Source organism: Malurus melanocephalus, unplaced genomic scaffold (assembly GCF_030028575.1).
Source record: "Malurus melanocephalus ecotype Western Australia unplaced genomic scaffold, MMel_1.1 scaffold_241, whole genome shotgun sequence".
Classification (NCBI taxonomy): domain Eukaryota; kingdom Metazoa; phylum Chordata; class Aves; order Passeriformes; family Maluridae; genus Malurus; species Malurus melanocephalus.
This window is the reverse complement of record NW_026623473.1, coordinates 502,505-520,746: the sequence shown is the minus strand read 5'-3', so window position 1 is coordinate 520,746 and position 18,242 is coordinate 502,505. Positions and strand designations below refer to the sequence as shown.

The window sequence follows — 18,242 nt, the reverse complement described above, 5'->3', positions numbered from 1 at the left end:
TAGCTCTTAATGAGCTCACAAAATGCCTGAGGGGGTCAGAACAAAAGCCCTCCTAGGTCTGTGACTGGAGACCTATTTAGAGAAAATGTGGTCTATTTCCTGGATATTCCCTACAGAATCCAGAATTACTGCATAAGGGTGGTAAACAGTGCACCTTTGAGCTTTTTGTGGAATTGTGACCACTAATTTCCTGACCCTGTTATGAACCTGCTGATACTCTCTATCTCCTCAACTTCCTGCAGCAGAGAACTTGAAAAAGGATATTAATTCCTTTAAAATAAACTACATGTTTCTTTTAGTATTGTAGGATTTGTTGAATGGTTTTTTTACGCAGGTTTTTTTTTTTTGGTGAATGTTTTTTTAATGCATTTATAAATTTGTAAGCCATAATTGTACTCACTCCTTGGTTGCTTTTTTTTTCTCTTTTCCAGTTGAAGAATTGTCCAATGTCCCTTCAAAAGGAGGAATTCTATCTCCCTAAGAGTTTTCCCTGTACCTTGAACTGCTCAGTCCTTGGGATGTGCAGATCAGCACCACACAAAGAACTCCCTCAATACGAATCCACAGAGAGATTCTGTGTAGTTGTAGTGTTGTCCTCTGTCTTGTTACCCAAACGCCTCTGCTGATGACACCAAACATCTTCCCTTTGGCTATCAACACACACTGACAATTCTGCTAATTATGACTCTGACGTCTCTTTCCTCAGTTTTAGCTGAACAAGGTAACTTTTTTCTTTCTCTAGATGCATTCCCTACTCTTACCCATCAAAACCTCCCAATCTCACCCATCAAAGTTTTATGGACTTTTCTCCCTATCAGCACAGCACCATGAGCTCTTCCGTAATGCAGGTTGGACTGCACATGCATTTTCTACACATCACTGATAAAGATGTATGTAAATGGTCCCAGCAACCTCAAGAAGGCTGTATTTCTGACTTCYATAAAAAGTGACCATGAAGCCCTATTCTTCTCTTGGTATCTTTTAACTGTTTTTAAAGTCATGAAAAGGTCATCTCTTCCAATTCCATATTAGGTACTTCAATAAATCCTTACCAAAGAATTTTTATCCTTGTGCTATTCTGATACTGTTTTAATCTTCTACAAGTTTAGCAAACTTAAATTCTCCTTCATATAAGTCCTACACCTTTTTCAGATGACTATGTTTATTCTTGCTCTCAATAAGCTTACTCTTTATTGACAATTTGACCATCCCATCAGGATTGGAAATAGTTCAGTGGTCTGTAGCTCAGCCTTCCCTCTAGACTCTCCTTTTTATAGGTGACAGCTGTGTTGGCAATCTGTCAGTCTTCTGACACAGAGGCAATCTGTACAATAGGTGAAGGCAACTTGCTCAGCAGTTCTGCAATCTCACATCTGATTTCCTTCAGAGCTCTTTGATTAAAAGCCATTTGGCCCCAAGATCTTACCAGCACTTAGCTTATCTATTTAAAATTAACAGAATGTGTTGGACCCCACATTGACCTAAATCTTCTGGCCTAGCTGCCACAGAGAATTTGGATTCTCTGTCATAGTCTTTATCAGTAGGTGCCCCTTCTTAAACCTTTGTCATCAACTCTCTGACTAATTTTCTGCTTGGTACCCTGCTTTTGGCGTATTTTAACAAGTCTGTGCTACCATGCTACCACCATRAGCATCATCTTCAGATATTTTTAGACCTGTTATTTTACAGTTGATCTGTAGTCGGTGCTGTGTTTTTAATTTCTTTCTGAATTGTGGTAAATTCTGTCCTGGCTTCCTCACACTGGCACATGCCAGTCAACTGGCATAGTGGACAGGCTGAACTGCCGGCCTGAATAACAGTGAAGCACCTCTGAAAAGTCTGAAACCCCCTTCACAGTCCACATCAGTCAGTGAACCAGGTGGWTTGAGTTTCAGTTTTCATCCAGCTTCTAGTTTAAATACTGCTCTACAACCTTCTAGTGTTTCCACTAGGTAACTAGTAGGTCTTGCTCTATTTCTATGTAAGATATAAGCTCTCTTTCCTTTTATTTGTTTTTCCTAAAATGCTTCCCAGTTCTTTACATGCCAGTATTTCTGGAGAAGAAAGGTAAAAGCATTAGATGAAATGAGTTTTGTAAAGTCTCGTCAATCTTATCCTCATATTTAAAGGCATTTTTATATTATGAATGAAGAAATTACAACTGATACTGACAGTAAAGTGGTTCTTGGAAAACAACCAGTTGGAACACTACCAGTAGAGATGATAAGAAGATTCTGAGGTGGAGTATCATGTGATGGTTCTTGTTTCCTGAGGTACTGAAGATACCATGTAGGTATATACCAAGATTTATGAGTAATTCACATAATATGAGATACGGACAGCTAAAAATTGACATTTTTAATGGCATTACTAATTCCTACATAATGTTTTCACAAAGCTGGGTGGACACATAAAATTAGCAACTGCTGTAACTCCAGTTCCAATAGACGCATATGTACTGTGTTGCAAGCATCATTCAGGATAATTAATACCTTCCTCTGCCACTACTTTAGAAAATAAGTATCTTGTGGGTTATCAAATATTGTTGCCCCCACCCTCCCATTTTGTCACCACAGACTCAGTTAAAAGGWTCTGAGTTCTGACTGATGTAAGCCTTCTTGCCTTCAAGATTCAACAATGAATTCCATTATGAATTGCATCCTATGGCATAAGAGAGAGTTGAACTTGTAAAGTATGTATTCTACATACTGCTGAGTCAGGAAGAGAGCTCCAGGATGAAAATATGTAGGACAGTTTTATRGTAATGGCTCAGCACATCAGAGGTGATCAGAGACTCTATATAAATACTCTGTTGCAAAGCAAAATGAGGGCAAGTTGTAGTCATTAAATGGTAGTTTCCCCAAAGGTACTTCTCTTAATAATAGCTAAGGAACTAATGCTATTTTGTTCAGTTCTAAAACACATCTCAAAGCAAACTTCAGGTGAAAAATCTTGGAAATACCCTTTGGATCCATGTAGTATACTTAATAAGGCAGAAGCCCATTATACTGAAATTTATTTAAATTCTTAAGCACACTATATTCATAACATTTTAACAGTTCCCAATGAAATGTTTACTATATGTTTCTATAAATTACGCATTCATTGCATAAAACTGCATTAATTTCTCTATCACCATACTATATAAATTATCACAAAACCAGATGAACCAACAAAAGATTCTTGAATACATGTAACATTGGGGGGCTGAAAATAGCAGTTATAGCTTATCTTCATGGTAAGCAGCTCTAAATGAATCCCGCTTGAATTCATTTAATTAAGAAGCTGAAAAGMAAGAAAACAAGATTAAATGCTGAAAAACGCATATAAAACATAGCAGCAAAATTATTTGAAARGAATAAACAAGGGCTTCAAAACATTAATTTGAAAAGTCATTTGACATTTGTGTAATAATCTCTTAAGTTTTTATATTCCATTTAGTAATTACTAAGCAAGCATGAAAGTTATCAAATAAAACATGAGTGATTGAAACTTAAATTTGCCTATTTAAAAAAATTAAAAAGCAAAACACTCTTCAAACATCTGTTCTCTTTAATCAAGTTCTGCATCTGCTCTTACTACTTTAAGTGAGAAATCTCTCCCAGAGGATATTTCAGGTTTATTTAAAACCATCTTCTTTTACTGCTCAAGTGGCCCCAGAGTTGGGAGAGTACATAGTGAATGGCAAGGCTCTGTAGGGTTGCAGACTGCTAAATTCTTAGTATTCTCATAAGTTATGAAGTTTTCAATGCAATGATAGTGCTGTTTCTTTACACCTGGAAGGAAACTTTGTATTTCTAGAACATAGGCATGCATTGTGTGTCACACCTTCTCTAAGGTACTTTACCAAGGCCCATAGACTGGGAAATGAGAACACAGAGAGAGAGACTTGAGCATGACTATAGACTAACTGTACAAACACAAAAGCAAGGAACTCAACTTGCAACTCTACTCAACTGAAGTACTGCCTCTAGCTTTGCCTGGTAGGTCTTTCAACTCCTAGATATGAAGTGTACTCTAGCATACATGTTGTAGTAATTTCATCAGTTTTTCAATTCATGGCATTAATTAATTAGTCATTACAAAATATAAATACAAGTGCCATAAGCTTAGAAGACTGTATCAGTATAAAGATGTTCACTGCTGCAAAAACCTGAAAAGCTCATTAGGAAAGACATACAAACCAATGGCAAAACAGATGGCAACTAGCTGGGTGCTAAAGGGTGAAGGGATTAGTGAAGGCAAAAGCGAGTGAGCACAACTTCATGGAGAGATGAATTGTAGGGGGCTGAGTGAAGAAGTAAGAGAATGCTGAGCACATAAGACTAAAAAGATAACCCAGGTCTAGAAATAGATGTTTAAGGCCATGTATGGGAAAGGATGGGAGAGGAGAAGAGAGAGGACAACTAGTAGTGAAAAAATTTGGAGGGAAGAGTGGGAACGGCTAAAGATTACAATAATCAGGAAGGTACCATTGATAGGCTTATAGGTGTAAAGGACTCAATGATAGAACAGTAAAGAAATGCAAATACAGTATGTGGTTTTAGATAACATGCTACTACCATAGCTGTTGATCCATACTTTCTGTCTGCAAGGGAATTGCATCTTTAGCAGCTAAGAGACATGATACAGAACATGGGTAACAGAAACACTGAAAATTCTAAAACAAACGTTAAGAAAGAAAATTAACGCAAAGAAAGAAAAAGCCTAGGGCAGAAAGCTGAAACACATCAAGTTTCATCTAAATATGAGGAAAAACTTCGGTATTTCAAAGGTGAGAGAGCAGTGGAACAGGCTGTCCAGAGAGGTTGTGGGAAAAAAAAATTGCCTGGAAATGATCTCTTTCAACTTGCTAAAAGTGAACCTGTTTTAGAAGAGTGATTCATCTTCAGGAGTCACTTCAACCCCCAACTATTCTGTGACTCTGTGGAAAACTACAAAAAGCCAAAACAACATGAAAAATAATAGAGTAGCCACAAAGAAGGGGGATGGGCAGTTTCTAAAAAATCAAGAGTAACAAATTGGACATCTGCTGGGATAGGTCTGCACTTTACATAAAGCAGGGTGAAGTAGAACAGGAAGGGCTGGCTGAATTGAGCCCCTCCAGACATTGACTACAAGGAAATGGATAGAGATAGGTACAAGTAAATGGCAAATTGTAAGACTTACAGGGAAGACCTAAAAGCAAAAGGCATTTTTAATGCTAGTAACCGCTAAAGGAATGTCCTACTGAGAGAAGAGCATCCAAAGTGTTTTCCACAGGAAGAAGCACATCCTTCCTAAGAGACCTGCTATGGGTCCAGACACTTAGAATTCAGATCGCCCATTTTTTTTTAATGGATTAGAAACCGGCACTGAACTCAACACTTCCTATAGGGTAGAATATGGAGGTTTGTAGATTTTCATGAATTCAGTGTGCTTCTGGATGGTTAAGAACAGAGGAAGACTGTACTGTGTTGCCTTCCATGTCAATGGACAGCTTTTTTCCTGAACAACATATTGTTTAGCCACATTAACAATAGTAGAAAATGCTAAAGGTTAGAACTTCATTTTGACATCGGTGTATTACTRTCTTTCTGTCTTTTAAAATAATCCTGATTTCTGCCATTTTAAAGAAAGTAGCCAATTTTGCTGGGCACCCATAGACCAGAGTGTGAATCCTGGTGTTTATGGGTAGATTTACCAAATAAGGTGAATCAATTTAATTGTGCATGAAATGAACATGAAACATCTAAAACGCTGTTAGTAGTGTGCCCATGTTTATTAATAAACTTAATTTCATATGTCTGCAAATACTATTTTTTCCACGTACTAATATTTTTCCAGTGTATTTCCAAGAAATAACTATTTTACTTTATTCCCTTGCATTTAATTTCAATTTCAATATTATACAGGATTTCTTTACTGAAACTAATTTAATTACAACAAGGGTAGATGTGTATACAGTGAATGTGAGGATTATTCAAGCTCTGGGGCATCTTGCAATTTGTGTGYTCCTGTCACAGTGACCATCCTTCCCCAAGCAATGAATAAATACTTTATGTCTGACTTAACATTTATGGGATTTTGATAAAAATAAGGCATCTTTTATTTATCATGCTTTCTCACAGCTTAGTTTATTTTCTCTGCTAGCCAATAAGGAATATGTATTTTCCATTTCATCAATACACAGTTCAGAAGGCTGATTATTTTTTATGGTTTATCTAAAAAAAATTTCACATGACTTTTRTAAATAATACTGAAATACAATGGCTATGAAGGATAATTGGATAATGAAACATTCAACTGCAGGAAAGTTCTAAAAAATTCTTTCAAAAGATACTTAATGTAAAATTACAAAAACATAGAGTTTTCAGGTATTCATTTCATTTAAATTGAAATTAAAACAACAAATGAAAAAATGTAGGCTTGAAAGAATAATTTAAAGTGTTAAGAGTAATGAAACTGCCAGAAGAAAACAAAGCAGATAAAACAATACAGGACATTTAATTAGTTGCAGCCAAAGCTAAAAAATACAAAAAAAAATTTAATATCAGTAAAGCATGGATAAGACTTTTTTCTCTGTGTTCTCTTGAAGAAAACAGTGTTACAAATATTAATGTCTAAAATCCCCGTAATACAATACTGTGCTATTGTACTGATGTCTTCTGTTCTGTTCTTAGCATCCCCTTTCCTTCTTTTTCATATTCTGTATGCTTTTTGGACTGAAACTGCTAAGGTGAGCTTTCCAGAGAGCCCTCCAAGCTCTTTCCTGACTAGCAAAGTTTACTTAGCTTTTGGCTTATGGTGAAGAATAGTCTCTCTATCACTCCCATGTATATGAGTTTACAGATGAAATTCTGTGTTGATAAAATGAAATTTTATTTCTCAATCACTGAGTATATGATATTTAATATATTGTTCATTCATTTTAAATAATAGGGTTAGAAGGCTTCCAAAAAACTTTTTTCTTTAAGATATATCAATACACTTGTCTTATCCAGAAAGAATTATAACGGGAGAATGCTCAACAGTATAAAATAAAATTACAATATAATCTTTCAATAGTTAATGACATCAATTAAAGTGAAAGTTTTAGCAAAATGAAAAATTTCATCTTGTTCTCATAAAAAAGGATGGATTAGTACAGCCATGAAAAAGCCCTGCCATGGCAAAAATGGCACTAGCAGAGAGATTTGCTACGTGTGAGCTCATCCATCATGATTGTGTTCATWCAGTGAGTAACCTTCATGATGCCCCCACTTTGCATCATCTTTCCCATTTCAATGCTTTACTGTATAATAGTACTTTACCAGCATATTAATTAACCATTTTTTTGCCCAATCCTAGCCTTCAAGAAGAAAATCCTGCAAGAGGAAGAATCAAACCAGAACTAAAAAATGTCTGAAGTAGATCAAAAAAAGTCTGTCAAAATAACTGTCCCTTCCTACACACATATACCTGCAACTCATACCAAGCATACCTAGGGACACTTTTCTATTTGTGACAAAAATTAGCAATGACAATGGCATTACTAGGGTAAACGTTACAAAATTCCCAGTACTTATATTTATGGACATTAAAAAAGGAAATACTCTTCTTCCAGTTTTTGACTCCAGCTTTATATTTATCCACCTGTGTTTTGATTTATCTTCACTACATGGAGGTCACTGCAGAAAAGAGGATGCACAGMAGGTTCTGTTACTGTTTCACTTTTTATGGAGGCATGGCGTTTCACAAAGGACTGACTTGATTGCTAGTGCCAGAGAACAGAAACAATTTAGGACATTTGAATGTTTTTCTTAAGTAGGATAGTGAAGTTGATGCTTAAGGTCATGCATATAGCATTAAAGCAATTTCAGTTTTCTTTAACTGTTSCTTTAGGCAAGCCAGCATAACCTTATTTTTTTCCTGATAGATCATTAGTATGCGTTRTTGTTAGTATTGTTAAAGGCAAAGCCTTACTAGCCTGAGGACAATTCATCACATAAAGACTGATAGTTTCAAGGTGAAATCTACAACCGGAGAAAGTAAAAGAACAGATATATTTCACATCCTAAAATATATCTACACTGGGATCAATTGATGAGGCATGGAATTTCTTGGACGATCCAAAGGAATTCAGACAAAAAGATTAAYGTATCTTAGCATACATGGCTAAAGTTAAAATGCAGAATACTAAATTAAAAAGGGAAAGAGAAAATAACAGAATTTATATACTTGGTCCTCCTTAGTGTTTTGCATGTTCATTAAAATTCATAAGAACTATCCACAAAAAAATGAAGAGGCTTTTCTAAAGAATGCTACGGGCTTGTGATGAAGATGACATGGTTGAGATGACTGAAATATCAAAGAATCAATAGTATTTTTATTTAAAATAATAAAAACTGGGTTCACAGCTACCCAAGATACCAAAAGAATCAAGAAAGATTTAACACTGGAAAGGATCAGATAAGTAAATTACACATTTGTGAAAGTAGCAAATAAAATTTGACAATAGCAGAGCAAAATGATCAGCTATAGTGATGATTTCCAATAATTCTGCATTGAGTGAGGATTTAAGACTGAATGGTTAATTTATTGCCATGAAAATCTAGGACAGACCAACTAAGTCCAAAAGATCTTGCTTAATTGTGCAGAAGCAGTAACATTATTAAAAAAACTCCAAGAAAACCGCATAACACTTAGCCAGCTATTAAATATTTGTGATGCATTTATGCATACACACTGTTCATTTCTTTATGAATTTACTTGATAGGTGCTACTGATTTTTAAGTTGTGGCAAGTTTGTAAATTGAGTCAACGTAGCTCCTTAATACAGAATTTGGTTTATGGATCAAATAATTCCTTCATAGTAGCAACCTGATGTGGCACTACTTCATTTTATCAGGATTGTGATGAATCATTCTTTTCAGCATTGTCCTGGATTTCTTTTATTTCTTTCTTAACCAGCCTTAGCATACTAACAGGTGCACTTGTTTTTGATAGGCATCACCTATCAAATTATTTTTTTTTAATTAAACTTTTAATAGAATTCGCCCCCCCCATTCTTGCTCTCCTTTATTCGCTCTTAGCTTGGATACTAAAAGAGAAATACAAAATCTACATAGGCCTCCAACTTCTGCTAGACACTCGTCTGAGTATTTCAAGAAATTCAAGATTAATTGTGAAGASAAAAAAAAATCCTCTCCACCCAGTATATACAGCAGATTAGCAAGAAAAGAGGGTGAAGCCCTACATTATTTCAGTTAAGATTCTAAAAGCTTATAATACCTGATATTAAAAGATATAWAGTAGACCTCAGAAATTAAGTTTGCAATAACACCAATGGTATTGTGTTGGCATGCAGACTCTCAGAGCATGCTAAAGCTCACAATGCTGCTTAGCACCAGACATCCTGGGTCTCAGACAGAAGCCAAAAGACTCTACTGCAAACATTGACAAAAGCAAGGCAAGATCTGTCACAGACATATATAAGCAAGATGTTAATAAGTGATATGAACATTCCTAAGATGAAAGAACCAGAACTGAAGCTGTTAGGTTCTCTTTAGCAGCTGATAAATTGCATGGGAGGAAACACAACATCACTACCAACTGCCTTTTCCATTTAATACACATTGAGAAGAAGGAAGAGAGCTCCGACCATCGGTTGCCATTCTTTGGCAGTGCTTCTCAARTGACCTTTGAGCTGCAGATTAAGGTCATAATTACAGTTTCTTTAAAGTTTAGGACTTAAGCAGTTAATGGGAGGTAAAAACACCTCACACTTAGGGAAACTGGATCCTGCCTTTCACCCTAAGTCAGTCAAGCTAGAAGGTAATCTCCAGAGAGGATGCTGAGAGGCAGGACAGACTACCCCAAAGGGCAAACTACTAACTCCATACAGATAAGAGTTTGCAGTATGATGCTATTGGGCCCTTTCCTTAGCAGAAATTACTAAAAAGCAGGAGCATACCTTGTGCACATATTGTAATGGGAAGAGTTTTCTTGTCTTCAGTATGGTGTTTTTAAATGTTAAAACTAATCTGAAGAAACCTAAATATCAGTTAAACAGCCTAAAGAGACCAAGCTCTAAAAAAAAGAAAATAGTTCTAAACTCTCACATCAAAAACTAATAGAAAAATTGTAATGTATTAGCTGAAATATTAGATCTAAGTGGGCTTTGCAAAGCTGAATCCTTATTAGTGGAACTTAACACAGAGTATAAAACTGGCTGTTGTACTAATCATGTGGCCTAATGAGAGAAATCTACTTTTTCACTTGTCAGAACAATTACAACTGTTTAAATAAAGGTGTATGTATAATTTAGAAAAACTGTAATCCTTTCTCTTTTAGTGAAGTCATAACTTAGCACKGTACACTGCTTTGGTGTTTTTGTGCCCTGTCTTACGTGCATCTGAGTTATAAAGACACAAAAATAAATACCTAATGAAGCCTTATAAACTAAAGCATGTTTTCTATTGCAATTTTCAGGGGGCGCTGCATATGTCACACGTCTGTGCTGAAACCCTTCCATTGACTTCAGTGGTAAAGATTAAAGATTTTTTTACCTGCAAGCTGTTCTTATACTTCTACAAAGGCATTACAATCTATGAGAATTTAATGACAGATTACCTGTACGGGTAGCCATGGTATTTGGAGCGAAATATTGACAGCAGGAAGCTGAAGAAAAAGACCACGAGACCGAGGCCTACCAGACATATTACTGGAAAGAAAATATTTGTTTATTAGCACACAGAAGATTTAAAACKAGAATCCCTACAAATAATATTATTTATGTCAATCATTTATAGAGAATTTTGACACAGTTAAATACAAAATATTGCTGCCTTGACTACTGATGCCCACTATCTTCTGACAGGATTTCAAGCAGATATGGAAATAATATTTATGGTGATTAAGAAAAAATAACCTGCTAAGGTAAATGTATTTTCAAGAAAAAAAGAACAGAAATTTGAAAGTCAAATGTGTGGATGCAAACACCTTACTGCTGATAACGGATTTAATAACCCATTAAATTATATATATCAAATAATGTCAGTTCAGGTATTTGCTTATTCTTTTTGGAAAAAAAAATCCATTTAGAAAAATGTCCTTTGACTAATGGAATCATGTTCTCTCTAGTCAACTATCTATGGCCAAAGTAACAGTAAGGGCAGTTTAGTAACTACTTTATCTATCTAATTATTAACGGCTAAAAATGTCACTGTTCTAAGTTCCAAAGCTAACAACCAAATAATTKTTTACTCTTAGCTCAATAGCTACACAAATCTTCAGGTTCTGGAGCTAAATAACAATGACGCAGACCTTCTGACAGCACCCAGMTGAAAGTGCTTTGAGTCTTTTCGGACAAAGAATGAATTAACAAAGTAAATGCTTAAATTAACAAACAAAATTGGAACAGCTGTTGGCATCCTGTGGAATAATAGCATAACACCTTCTTGATTGTGACAGCTTGCTCTATTGCATGGGAATAAATTTTTCARAAAGGGGGACATGTTAAAAACTGATGCCTATAACTGAGATGCAGCTCATCTACATTAGATAATGTTCTGGTTCTAGTGAGCAACTTTGATTTTAAAAACTCCTCTTATACGATTCCTACTTTAGCCAGCCATTTTCTATTTAATTGCAATATTCATGCTTCAAAAGTATGCTGCCTTTGAGAGAGRGATGAGCAAACATGAAGCCCAGGAAACTGACAATGATGCATTTTTTCATTAAAACTGACCATGTGGAAAGTGACACATGTCAACAGGAATATAAAATTTCTACCGTTATTTTGAGAAAACTAGCCATGTACAAACSTAATAAACACACTTCATTATAAAGAAATCACCACTCACAAATATGATTTAAAAGCATGGATGAATAAATTGGAAGCATGAGCAGTGCAAGGCAGATCCACAGAAGGCTTTCACAATAYGGCCACAAAGAGCAGAGTCTGAATTTTTACTGCAGTCCTCTGCTATTTCATTGTGTCTGTGCTCACAGGCACAGATCTAAGATCATATTCCAATTAAACTTATGTCATTGTATCCTTTGACATCAGTGTTAAAGTTAATTACTGTAGAAGACATTCAGAATTAAATGGTACATCAACAGCTTGCTGAAGGAGACCCTCAAATCATTGTTGATTCTCCAGCCATTCAACCAGCTATTATGAAAAATTGTAGAATGCTTCTAAAGAGAACAGTTGGCCAGCCCTACCTGCAATACTGTGTATTATATTTCCTTGAAAGAAAAAGSAAGCAGTGTAGGAAATCTGGTGTCTTCCAAAGACCTTCAATGGCTTATAYGAGAAAAATAAGTCAGGGGATATAAAAGATTGAAACAAAAATGCCCATCTGCTTTACAGTGATGTCATACTCAGTAAAACCTTGTTCGACATAACAGTGAAGTAGTGGAAATACTTTAATATTGTGTGTTTATATGATTCATTGACAAAAACAATCTCACAAATATTCTGAGTAACAACAAAATTCAGAAAAACATTAAAATTGCACTTCAGGCTAAAAATCTTTGCAGATTAGGGTATGTTCTGTACCACACCTACTGCTGGGTTTCAGCCTTCCTCTGGAGACATGATACTGGCAAGAGTACCAAATAAAAGCATTTTTACACTCTTTTGGATGTTGATTTCCTAAATGCCCAAATTAATTTTGAAAACTCTTATTCTTTATATCATTGACTTCTGACATAATTTAAGAGCCAAAAAGAATTTATGCAGTATATTAAAAACAAGGCGGCATCAAGCTGCACCTTGGCTAAGAATGCTTAAAATATTTTTTTTTTACTGCTACTAATTCATGTAAATGCAATTTTATCAACAGAATTTTTATGCTCTTCTCTTTTCCACCCCAGTAAGAAAAATATTGGTTTAAGGTAAAGACCTTTTGAAAACTCAATCAGATATTCACTTGTAATTTTACAGTGTCTTTTAATTGTCTAAACATTTCCTTAAGTATTTAGTAATACTTACTTCTCCTTTTTCCAACATCCCCTTTGGAGGTAGCAGCTTCATTCAGGAGTACCATTCCCATGGTGATAGCAGCATCTGTATCACCATTGTCAAGGAAAGCAGCAGATATGTGAATACCTCAGAAAGCCACAAAATTACACCTATGAACTAAACCTTTCAAGTTCATAAAGCAAAAGAAAGTATTTACATACAAAAACTGCACATCACAATCTGTACTGTATCAATACACTCACCTGTGGCAAAAATGCGYAGGATTTTTCTTTGTGCATTCTAAATTTAAAAAAATGAAAGAGGGTTCAAGCTTTAAAGGACAAGTCATCAAGTAGGACACACCAATTTTGGACAATTATGGAAAMAGCCATTTCTCAATATTTTACAATATTCTGAATATTTGGTAGTAAAGGATTTTTAAAAAATGAAAACTCTAAGATTCAGAAATCATTCACCGCAATTGCATACAATTCATTGGTTATTTGACACAAACTGAAGCAGTTGGACTGCTTTATTTTCCTCTGCATTTAGATAAGACAGTAACTCCCTCTTTAGTGTCATATTGCTTAATAGTGTAGCAAAGAAACATCCGAGAGGAAAAGTCCTCAGTCACTTTCAGTGTTTTGTTGTCTCATTATAATGGTTACAAATGTGAACAAGTACATAACGATAAAACAATTTCACTAATCTGGCAAGCTCTTAAGCCATTCACTTAATTGTTTATTTGAAACTGTAAAAACAAAAAGGAACGGTTACTACTGTGCAAACATCTGTTCAGAGGCAAACCTAAATGCCACCCTGAAGCAGGCATGAATCATAAGAGCTATAGGACACAGTATCAGGAAATTCAAACTTCAACACACTTTACACATTCTCAGATAATGTTAGAGCTTTCAATATTGCTTACCCCAGGGCATGATGACCACAAACTTCAAGAATAAAATGTTACCATTTATCTGCCCACATAATTCACAGAAGATATTTTAAACATGCTAGATCTATACACAATATTTGCATCTTACAACATTACATTTGCACTAATTGTAATACACTAATATTTTTCATTTTAGAAATGTTCAAAATTAGACCAAAATGCTCAAAGACATCTGAAATTTCCATTATACAATTTTAATTAGGTTCAGCTTGAGCAAAAGGATTTAGAACTGTCAATGCTAACACAATCATATTTCATCAGAGATGAGCAGCCTCACTCAGGTTTGACTTCCAAATTTTATATACACAGAATGAGAAAGTCAAATAAAAAAACAACAAGATTTTAAAAAGCAAACATCAGGGGTGAAAGATGGCAGAAGCAAATAGGCAACATGAAGGAAATACAATTTTTAATACCACCTCTTAAAAAAAAAGTGCAAAATATCGTGAAAAAAATTAATCTTGGAATCCATGCTAGAAAAATTGCTCTCTAAAAATTTTACTTGTTAMGATTCAGATTCATGAGCATATGAGACTGGGAATCTCCTGTTCTGCTGCTATGCTTTAAGTAGGGAAAAAGAACTGGGGAGAATGTAATGAGAATCATTCAATTCTTTATTTTCCAATGTTACAAAAGCATAAAGATGAATTAATCAAGGCAGTTGTCACAAGAAGGCAGAGGAAAAAAAAAAAATCCACATGCATTTCTACCCTGTTAAAGAAAAGCCCCTAAGGCAGCATTATCTAATAACTTTATTTTACCAATTCCTCACTTRGATTTATAGTAGTGTTTTTGTCCTAAGTTTAACAGTCATGGGGGAAAAAAATCAATCCCAAGATGTGAATTTAACTCACCAGACTCTCTTGGGGAAGCGCTACTTTTTGTAAAGGTTTTGAAATTAGTTGTAAATGGATTTTTTTTCTTGATTATCTCATGCAGTATCAGTACATGTTGTGGTCCTTTGCTGGCTCCTTCTGAGAAACAAACCAACCAACCATGCACTAAAAAACTATTTGGCAGACATCCCTTCTTTAACTTAGTTGTTATTTTCTTACTATCAGGAATAACAGTCTCACAAAAGTAACTTGTTTGCTCTGCAGCTGAGAATTATAGGTCTGTAACCACCTGAATTTCTTTTTCTTCTCTCTTTTGGAGATTCACATCATTACCCCTAAAGCTTCCCTTACAATGTCGCTATTTTTGCTTCAGCTGTTGCTTCCTAACTTTAGTCATCACTGTKGAGCTTTCAGCCTCATTGGSTGTCTTTTACCTTCAATGATATCAGCTTCATAGCCACACTGAGCATGGTACTTGCCTCAGCTCTCTGATGCTGAAGTAAAAATTCAACTTAAGTTGCCATTTCGATACAATAATTAGCAATTTATCACAGAATATATAGTTTGTTACTATTCTTCATTCATTTATAACATTCTGTGTTATGCCGTTACACTATTTTGTAATGGCATAACATAGAATTTACATTATTATGCACAATTTTACAATATAAAGCCAACAGTCCCAGCTCTGACAATAATCTTTTACAGCATCACAATTCTCTAACAGTGCATGTAAAATTTTACCAAGTGGTTACTTGAACAGGTTTTCATCTGCAAAATATGATGCATCAAAAGATGTACTTATTTTCCAATTCCTCTTTATCTGCCTCACTATGCATTAYGAAACTATTTTGAAAAGATGAGGGAATGTGGTGCTCAGATAAGCCATGGCAAGCAAATGTTTTAAATTCAGATGTTCATGTTTTCTGATAAATTTATTCCTCTATTGAATTTTTTTCCTGTGTAAATCCTGTTATATATCTTCTCAAATTATTACACTTTTACATATGAAACTTTTGCTTTTCCTTTTCCCAGATAATCCATGCTTTCCATAAAAATTGAAAACATATTATTTAGACAGGGCTTTTCAAAAGGTTCTGAATTTTGATACAGGAAGAACAACAGTTTTAAAGTAAGATGAAAAAGACAGTTGTCACAATTTATAAGCTCATACAAAAAATGATCAGTAGTAGCAAAATGGAATATTCAGCCCTAAAAAATCAAGATGTCTTATCAGAAGTATAAAAAAAACCAACCACCAAATCCAAAACAAAACAAAAAATATTGGATAAATAGAATCTAAAATTAGAGATATCCCACAAAATTAATTAATTGCTAGTAAATTTAGAATACTTTTTATTAGCATACTTTGATAGAAAATTTAATCACAGAATACCCAAAAGGCAGAAAATCTGATCACTGAAAAGTTTATTAATGTAATACATAATTTACATCCTTACATCACAAATTTAGTCCTAATTAGTAGTAAGTGAGAAATGAAAGAAAGAAATAAAATAGCTTGTCTAGCACTTGGTTACTTTTGTGAAAATACTTTGGTGGTCTCCTTCATATTGAGTTGTATTTCTGTCAACAGTACAAAATCTGGCATTAGCACTGCAAGCACATAAAGAAACAGCTACCTTTTAAACTGCAGATCATGCAGCTGCTTAACAACACAAGAGCAAGAAAAACTAGAGAACAAAGTATTCATCCACTTGAGCCTGTGCTCAGTTTACTGTTACCTAAAATGGAGATAGATTATTATGAAAACTTTAAAAGCTGCTGGTTCAATTTATCAGACATGGAACAAAGAAAAGCATATACTTTTTTTGTCAAGGAGTAACACGATCAACAGAAAGATCTATGGTGCTTTCTTCTTATCTTTTTTTTTTTTGTTTGTTTGTTTTGTTTGGGTTTTTTGCTGGGGAGTGAAGATTAGAACATGAGAAATTCTTGGCAGGCCTCTCACAAGAGGGCATATTATGCTGATAGAGATACTTAACCTTTTCCTACTAAAACTTCTGTGTTTAAGATGCCAACTACTTTATGTTTCATCTCAGTGAAGAAGGATGATTCCAAGCTCAGAAGTTGAAAAAGTGGAGAAAAGTCTGAAAACTATTTATTTGCACATAAATTTATGAATTAACTGGACACAATCAAAATGTATTGACGTATCTTTTTTTCTGGTCTGAAATCCAGTTGTAGTGATACTAATAATAACTCKAAACATTCTTTCTGTTTAAAACCTTCTGGCTTCAGCTACATCTAATGGTTTTTCAAGGATTTTAGGAAGTATTACATGAGTTCTTGGCACTGGAGTGCCTCTCAACTCCTTGAAATATGTATCTCAAAACAGTCACATAGCTCAAAGTTTGCATTTCGACCATAGTATAGTATAGTTGACTTTACAATGTTTTCTTCTGATGTTTTTTCATAATTCTAACAAAGCAGAGAATAGATTTGATATTAATATAGAATTTCTTAGAATGAAAAAGTTTATTATTCATTTGATTAGTTTCAGCTTCAATTTATGAGCCTTTCTAATCCACAGATAATATGATGGAACCATTGCTCTTGTGGTGTTCTTAGAGACCTGAGAATGGAAAGACCATATAAAAGTTTCAGAAGAAGACTCTGGAATCTGTTTTAATTCAGCCACAAAAAAGGAGCACAGAGATACGTGGTTAAGTGTGTGTTAAATCAMTAATCAAACATTCAGGGGGTTTCAGCCTGATTTACATCCTAATTATTCACATTTAGGATCAGCRAAAACTAACTCTGGGGAGATGATTTTTACATTTATTATTTATTACCTTTTTGGTTGTATTAATTACATCTGATGGAATTTCAGGGTTAGTCCTGTCCATCTTGCAAATTTTTACAGTGTAGTTTGCCCCTAAATATATTTTTCTAACTTTACTTATACTTTGTAAYCAGTTTCTCTAAATTCTCTTGTCTAAGTGATATTCAAAACACAGAAGTAYAAACATCTCCAGAACAGACAGACATGTAACAGTATTCTCATTAATGTTAAATATATCAAAAAAACAAATAAATGAGTAATTTCTTAGTAGTTTAATTTCTTAACATTTAAACAGAGATAAATTTCCTAAAACAAACTCCATTTGAGCTATTGGTAAGTATCTAAGAGGCTATATAATTTTCTTACTATTCTAACACTATTGTAAACATCTACCTTATTTTCAAGCACTTTATTTCAAACACTAGACCTAATATGTTGTCTCATCTGTTTGATAGCACAACTTGATATTTACATGCAGACACATAATCTCTCTTGCTTTCCCTAAACACCTATAAATATTTTAAAGACTATCAAACATCTTTTTCTACACTGTAAGTAATCATCAATATGAGTCTAAGCTGGCCTTTTACTCTCCATCATTGCTAAGGATCTATGCAATATAATTTTATTCTTAGCTGAATGTACTTGAGGACTATTCCATTTAATAAAAGTTATCTGTGGAWCCAAAAGGAAAAACATTTAACTTTGGACTAGATT

The 18,242-nt window shown here is 34.4% G+C and overlaps 1 protein-coding gene across 1 annotated transcript in view; it reads right to left on the bottom strand.

Annotated features, from left to right (window-relative positions):
- Positions 1–3,004: 3,004 nt before the first annotated feature.
- The window catches only part of TUSC3 (tumor suppressor candidate 3), a 108,991-nt gene continuing 93,753 nt past the window's right edge, over positions 3,005–18,242 (bottom strand). The window contains exons 8-10 of the mRNA XM_057375176.1: positions 12,962–13,036; positions 10,594–10,684; positions 3,005–3,285 (exon numbers count right to left, since the gene is read on the bottom strand). Of these exons, the coding sequence (XP_057231159.1) occupies positions 3,270–3,285; positions 10,594–10,684; positions 12,962–13,036 (182 nt within the window). The 3' untranslated portion in view covers positions 3,005–3,269. The remainder of the gene's footprint in view (positions 3,286–10,593; positions 10,685–12,961; positions 13,037–18,242) is intronic.